The sequence below is a fragment of the Urtica dioica genome, chromosome 5, assembly GCF_054948205.1.
Source record: "Urtica dioica subsp. dioica isolate 48M chromosome 5, U.dioica_male_clone48M_v1_H2, whole genome shotgun sequence".
In the NCBI taxonomy this organism is placed as follows: Eukaryota; Viridiplantae; Streptophyta; class Magnoliopsida; order Rosales; family Urticaceae; genus Urtica; species Urtica dioica.
In genome coordinates, this window is record NC_142760.1 from 40,687,461 (window position 1) to 40,695,241 (window position 7,781).

Consider the following 7,781-nt stretch of genomic DNA (forward strand, 5'->3'; position numbering starts at 1 on the left):
ATAGAATGGCTTAAAAAACGCAAATAAAACGGTAAATATGATAGTGTAATGGTCACATCAAATCAAAGTTCTAACTCGGACTCTTGGTGTTCGTGTTCGTCCCAGCACTTGGGACGACACCAACACCGAACCTGGCGAACAGAAACATCCCAATGATCTGAAAACCATGTAATCGTCGAGGAGCCCGCGTTCTAGAGCCCGAATAAACCTAATTATAAGCCTAAAACAAAATTTGAAAATTAGCTAGGTCCAAATTTGAGAACACGGTGAATACTGTGTTGAAGTATATCTATAGCATCACGGAAAGTGAAACCCTTCTATCTTGTAGTTTATAGATTTAATTTAAAGAAAAATTATACAAAATAATCATTTGAAATCAATTGATTTATAAATTAGTTTTTTCAATAAATAGCAAAAAACTACCGGTGTCAAAAAACTGTCAAACACTGTGATTCAAATTTTGACAATTCATATAACTTGTTCAAAGAGAAACAAAATATGTGAATCAATATGATATATAGTGTACATGGTGACATCAAAGTTCTAACTCGGTCGCTTGGTGTTCGTGTTCATCCCAGCACTTGGGACGAACACCGAACCTGGCGAACAGAAACATCTCGATCGACTTGAAAACCATGTAATCATTGAGGAGCTTGTTCCAGAGCCCGACTAAACATAATTAGCTATAGGTCCAAAGTTGAGGACACGGTGAGTATATCTATTGCTTCACGGAAAGTGGAACCCTTTTATCTTATAGTAAAATTATACAAAATAGTCATTTGAAATAAATAAATTTATAAATTAATCAAAATTTCAAGTTTTTAATAAAACAGCAAAAAATACCTCTCAAAAAAATGTGTGATTCAAATCTTTGACGATTCATATAGTTGTTCAAAGAGAAACAAAATATGTGAATTAATATGATATATAGTATACATGGTGACATCAAAGTTCTAACTCCGTCGCGTGGTGTTCGTGTTCGTCCCAGCACTTGGGACGAACACCGAACCTGACGAACAGAAACATCTCGATCAACCTGAATACCATGTAATCGTCGAGAAGACCGTTCCAAATCCCGCTCACGATGCAGTACCCTTGACCGCTGGAATCCTGGCCCCAGCGGCGGCGGTGATATGAACCGCGTGTCGCTCCCGCGAGAGAAGGAAGCCGAGGCTCTGTAAAGCCGCCACAGGTGGAGGCACCCGGGCGGGCCCCGCGTGGGCCCAGGCGTGGAACTGCTGGCTGAACATCACGCAGCCCGCGAAAGCGGTCACGAAGCCGTGGAAACCCGGGTCGTCGAGAATCACGAAATCGAGCGGAAACACGTGGCGGCGGGCGATGGTGGAGGGCCACGTGTGGTGGCCCTGAGCCCTCTCGATATGCGGGCCCACGAAAGGGATCGTGGGGTCGCCGGAATTGTCGATCCCCCAATGGTAGATCCCCGAGCCAAGGTCGGCCAGGACGTATCCTAGGGCGGCCCCCGCGGCAGGGTCGAGCCAGGTGTGGCCGTGGGACCCGCCGAGGACGCAGCGGGATAGGGAGAGGCCCACCGCGGCGCAGCCTGACGCCAGGTAAGCACAGTATATTTTTCCTAAAAGCCAAAACCAAAACCAAACACACACACACAAAAACAAAAAAAAAAAAGCTACCACTTTTTTTTTTTTTTTGTATATATGTAAATTTTTCCTTGACCAATATTAGTAGAGACTTTTGGGGTGGAGACTTCATATTTTTACCGTTGTTTTCATAACCATATATGTAGGATTCTCAATTTCCCATGTATTCCTTATTTGTAAATTTTGTAACGCTAATATCATACGGTAAAGTAGTATCGAACCTATGTCATTTAGGATTACAAGTACGTGGATGATTGGACTCTCTCTCTCTCTCTCTCTCTCTCTCTCTCTCTCTCTCTCGTGTATTGAAAAGCATAAAACAATCACAATCACACTTAACTTGAACATGAGTGGTTCAAAAGCTTCATATCCATATAATTTTGTGTACGTTCCACACCGTCGAGTCATTGACCCCGTTATTTGCAATTCAATCAAAACCTGTTACAAGAACTGACTAAATTACACACGTACGGCTCGCTAAAAAAAAGCGGGAAATCTGATAAAATGTTCAGATTCATCATATACAGGCCGAGCCAAGGCTCTTTTGGGAAGAATATATATATATTTGTGTAAAAATTAAAAAAAAAAAAAAATGGTGGTACGAGTTCCTTCAAACTGCCGTCGTTGACTCATCAGTCATTTCCTCCGTCCATTCCGAGCCGGGCTCGGTCCAAGACCTCGGCCTGACTCCGAGCCCGAAGAAAATCACCATCTCGAGCGCAAGAAAGACCGACATCCCGTCGAGAACCCCGTTCCAAACCCCGCTCACGATGCAGTAATTGGTGTCGTAGGGCTCGCGGTGGTGCGCGCCGTGCTGGGCCCGCCCGACGAGCAGGCCCAGATCCTGGAGCGCGCCGACCGGGCCCGGGACGCGGGCCCGGTCGGAGTGGGCCCAGGCGTGGAACTGCTGGCTGAACATGACGCAGCCAGCGAAGGCGCAGACGAATCCGTGGAGCCCCGGGTCGGAGCACAGGAGGTCCACGGGTAGGACCGCGAGGGCCGTGGCTCGGCCCAGGGAGTGGAGGTTGTTTGCGAACTGGCGGCGGGTTATCGTCCGGGGCCGCCTGTGGTGCCCCTGGAAGGCCTCGATCTGGGGTCCGAACACTGGGGTCGAAGCGTCCCCGTAGTTGTCGATCCCCCAGTGGTAGACCCCGGAGGCGAGGTCCGCCAGGAGGTACCCGGCTAGCCCCGCCAGGGCGGGCTCGAGCCAGTCCTGGCCCGAGCCCGCCCTGGCCATGGACCCCAGAAGAGCGCCCGACCCGGCCCCGACCCAGGCCCGGTGCTGCCACGTGGACACCAGGCTCGGGTCCTCGGGCCGGGTCGGTGCGGTTTTATTGGGCCTGATGTCGATGGCCGAGCAACGCGTCGTCCGGCTGCTCCGGCGGAAAATGTGGACGTGGGTTTGGGGGGTTTTGTCCAATGTGAGTTTGCTTTGAGTTTGAGATAAGATGGCCATTCTTTTTTTTTTTTGAGAAAAAATAAAAAATAAAAATTATATATGGGTCTTTAAGAGAAGCCAATTATATCTATATGAGGTGAGGCATATAGCTAGGACTTGTGGTGGGAAGAGAGTTTTCGTGGTGCTTTTTTGGAGTTCCAAGTCTTTGAATGATCTGTAGAGCTGTAGAGCTGAGAGCGAATATGTGTCTTGTTTTTATAGTGAATGCAAACGGTACTTTATTTATTTAGTACTTTTATTTTGGGCGATCTCTACTATGCAAGTTGGCATAGTCTTTTGCATTGAAATTCAGGACCATAAATTATTAATTGAAGGATATCCACTGCCTCATGGCTTATGTGGCCTCATTCAAGCCCTGGGTGATAAATAAAGAGATTTTGATGAGGTTGTCAAGGACTTTATAAAGTGTTTTTTTTAGGGACTTCTTAAATTGTTTTCTCAGTTAAAGTTTTTTGTATTTATTATTTTATGGGTGATATCAGATCATCAATAGAAATAAAACATATATATAAGATCTGTCATTATATAATTTAAATAATAAGTAACTTTTTTTTTTGGATAAAAAATAATAAGTAACTAGACTACTAAAAATTTGCTAATTACAGGAAATTTATATATTAATTTTTTTTATAGTGTAACTTGTAATTAGCAGTGAAATTTATCTTTCCAGTATTATATAGTCTATACTACAAAACATATCACCGACTAGTTTTTCTTGTGCGGCTTTTCCTTTAATCAATATAAAATTCATTGATAAAAATACAAAAAGTATCCGAGTCTCCTCAATAATATATTTGTTCAGAGCAACTCGAACTGCAACATTAAATTTAATGTCAAAACTATACTATTTTAGTATAATTGTAGCACTATTTTATTTTTTCTTTCTACTTCAAGCAGAACACCAGTTTTCACACTAAACATGCTATTTTTATTATTATATTATTAAAACTAATAAAATTAAAATAAATTAGTTTGGTAGTGAAATATAAACATTAAAAGTACACAAACATATTAATTTTTAGTTATTGTGTACTACAATACCCGCACTAAATTTAGTGTGGCACTGTAGCCACACTATAATTTGGTGGTCATTATATCGTATGGTTGGAGTGCAAATTGCATGAAGATTAGTGTTTTGGATTGTGGTTGAACTTGCTATTATTGATTTTGAATTAGGTTTCCAAATTCATAATCTTAGATTTTGCATTTGAATATATATTTCTCAGAACGCCTCAATATCTCTTTTTATATATACATCTATTTTTAAAATAATTGCATGAAGTTTTAATATAGAAAATCCATAAATTCAAACTACGTTGAGGAAGGGATTCAAGCATTCTTGATCCAATGATCATAAAGAAAGTGATTTTTCAATCTGCAAAGACAGTACCCCAACATTACTAGTTTGAATAACTATCTCATTACTAGTTTAGCAGTTTCAAAATATACTTCTTGTATACGAAAGGCTTAAAATTAAGATCGTTGTACAAGCTCTCAAGCATTTTAAAAAAAAATTATGGAGGTTTGTACGATGGTCAAACAACCGTCGTGCAAGGTAGTGCTCATTGACCGGCGTGAAAGCCACCTTTAACAACAGCCGAAATAACCATGTGCTAGCATGTAAGATATGGCTTTTCAAAATAATTTTTAATCGTTGTGTAACTACCTTTTATAACAGCCATATCTCATGTCGCGATCGGTAGGAATAAGGCACGACATATTTTTGCTGAGGTGTGGAGCTTAAATGATCGGCAATGATTATGAAGACATTATGACAACGAATAAAATTAAAGATTTTAGCTAAGGGTATTTTGGAAATTCAATGCTTGTCTATTAGCTCTAGCTAGTCATATCTCTTTTTATGCCATGTGTGTTGTTATTGTTGGTAGAACGTAACACTATTTCTTATTTGGGTTTATATTAAATTCACAACTACAAAGTGGACGTAGATTTTACACGGTGAGTAAACCACTATATAAATCTGTGTATCTATTATTCTTCGTATTTTGTTATTTGTTTTCTGGTTTAGATCGGATTTGGAACTCAAATATTAGCAATTTGTTTGTTCTTTTTCTTTTGATATTCTTGATTGTAGTTGATGTGAAGATATTATTCTATTTTATTATTTTATAATCTTATCAAATTGAATAATTAATTAAGTTATGCCGATACTGTCTACTTGATTTTTGTTCACTATAACTATATGATATATGCAAAGATCAAGTACCAATATGTAAAATGAAAACGTAGCTCTTCTCCTTGTATACATATATGATATGAGTAAAGATGATCACAGTATAAATGATCTCATCTCCTCTATATATAGTACGTACGTGCTTGTAAACAAACCTAATTAATGATTTGAATTAGTCCACTTTTGTTGCATGGTTGGAGAAGAGCACGAAAGAGAGTCGTTTTCAGGCCCTCTCGAAATCCTCAATCGTGAAGACTGCGGACCCACCGGTCACCCTCGTGTCGATGGACCGAAATCTAGGACGGTTGTCGTTTACGAAAAAGGTGACGCGGGTTTGCAGGGAGCGTGATTAGTACATCGCACCTTCTCCGGATGTTCAAGGTACTATAGTAAATCTAACTTAATTAGTTTACTATAGTCTAGATATATATTTGTATAAATTGTAGGTATGGACGAGATAGATCTCAAGCATATGAAAAAAAAAAATTCAAGCTAGTGCTCGGATGGTATGAGCACAAAATACTAGAAATTTCAAATAAATATCAAGTCTTTGGTCATAAGTCAAGAGCAAAAGACTTAGATGAAATTTCATAAAAAAAAAAGTGTTAGCTCAAAGGTTTGAGCATGCACGAAAGAAATATTAAGTTAGTGCTCGGATGGTATGAACACAACATAAAAGAAATTTCAAGAAATATCAAGTCTTTGTTCATAAGTAAAGAGAAAAAACACTTGGATGATATTTCATAAAAAAAAATAATTGTTAGCTCAAAGGGTATGAGCATACACAAAAGAAATTTCAAGTTCGTGATCGGAGGATATGAGCACAACATGAAAGAAATTTAAAAATATCAAGTCTTTGCTCACAAGTCAATAGCAAAAAACTTAGATGAAATTTCATATAAAAAAAATAAGTGTTAGCGTAAAGGGTATGAACATACACGAAAGAAATTTCAAGTTAGTGCTCGGGTGGTATGAGCACAATATAAAAGAAATTTCAAAAACTATCAAGTCTTTGCTCATAAGTCAAGAGCAAAATGACTTACAAGAAATTTCATAAAAAAAATAAGTGTTAGCTCAAAGGGTTGCATACACGAAAAAAAAAAAAAAATTCAAGTTAGTGCTCTGATGCTATTGTTGAATTCCATCTTAAAAACCAATTTGCGTCAAGTAAAGAGATCCAACCGATATATAAACACATGTCCATAAACACACACAATTAGTGTGAGACTATCTCACTTCAATACTCCCACTCATGCGTAACGTGACCAAGCTGTGTAACAATCTTTCTCACGCTTCACGTGGGCCGGGCCAAATTCAAGATGTGTGAATGGACAAGGCTCTAATACCATATTGAATTCTATCTTAAAACCAATTGGTGTCAAGTGGCCAGAGAGATCCAACCGATATATAAACACATGTCCATTTACGCACACAATCAATGTGAGACTATCCAACTTCAATAGATATGAGCACAACATAATAGAAATTTAAAAAAACTATCAAGTCTTTGCTCATAAGTCAAGAGCAAAAAGACATGGATGAAATTTCATAAAAAAATAATAAGTGTTAGCTCAAAAGGTATGAACATACACGAAAAAAATTTCAAGTTAGTGCTCAGTTGGTATGAGCACAACATAAAAAAAAATTATAAAACTATCAAGTCTTTGCTCATAATGCAAGAGCAAAAAGACTTAAATAAAATTTAAAAAGACGCCTCAACTGATGTTCGGTGTTCAAGTCAATGTTCGAGGTATAATTGAATAAAGAATTATACTATATAGTTCCTTAACCATTTTTACTAGTATACTAAGAAACTGGAAGGCTGCTGTTATTCATATAATTAACACATTCCAAGCATATGCTCAGACCCTCTGAGCATGTGCCCGGGCCCTCTGAGAACAATAGGAATCCAACATTGAGCCCGAGTCAAATAGGCCCGAGGGCTTATTAGATTTAATGAACGACTTGTTCACAATGCAAGAACGAACCTTACTGAGCAGAACGAATAGAAGAGAAGCTGGTAGGCCCAAAGACTAGTCAAACTAAGAAAACGTGCCCACATCATAATATAAATAATAACTGCCTGAGAACATCTATTTACAGTTTGAAACAAGTCTCTCGCCATTTGTATTTTAAGTTCCATGATGTCATCACTTCATTCGGTTTTGAAGAGAACATCATGGATCAATGTATATACCAAAACGTTAGTAGGAGCAAGATAATATTCGCTCATAGAGAAACTATCGCCATTATTCATATATTTTGTTTCTTTTGAGGTGAGCGGTCGTTTATATATGGACCAAGTGATAGAATGTAAGCAATTTTCCTTACACATAATAAAGAAATTAATATGAAAATAATCCTCTTTCACTATGGTCCATATATATGATAATTAACTCATCGATTCTGATCAAGTCGCTCATATCAATGTCCGAAATCAAATTGTAATCCCTACGATCGTGGGATAGTAACATTCTCTATTGATGGTTTGGAGCCTGTAAATAAAATGTTT

The 7,781-nt window shown here is 38.7% G+C and overlaps 1 protein-coding gene and 1 pseudogene across 1 annotated transcript; both read right to left on the reverse strand.

Moving 5' to 3' along the window:
* Positions 1 to 945: 945 nt before the first annotated feature.
* On the reverse strand, positions 946 to 1,984 carry LOC149398525 (fatty acid desaturase 4, chloroplastic pseudogene; annotated as a pseudogene).
* On the reverse strand, positions 1,975 to 3,080 carry FADA (fatty acid desaturase A). Its single transcript, XM_089615666.1, has one exon. The coding sequence runs from the start codon at positions 3,070 to 3,072 to the stop codon at positions 2,227 to 2,229; it is 846 nt and encodes a 281-aa protein (XP_089471792.1). The 5' UTR covers positions 3,073 to 3,080; the 3' UTR covers positions 1,975 to 2,226.
* Positions 3,081 to 7,781: the final 4,701 nt, after the last annotated feature.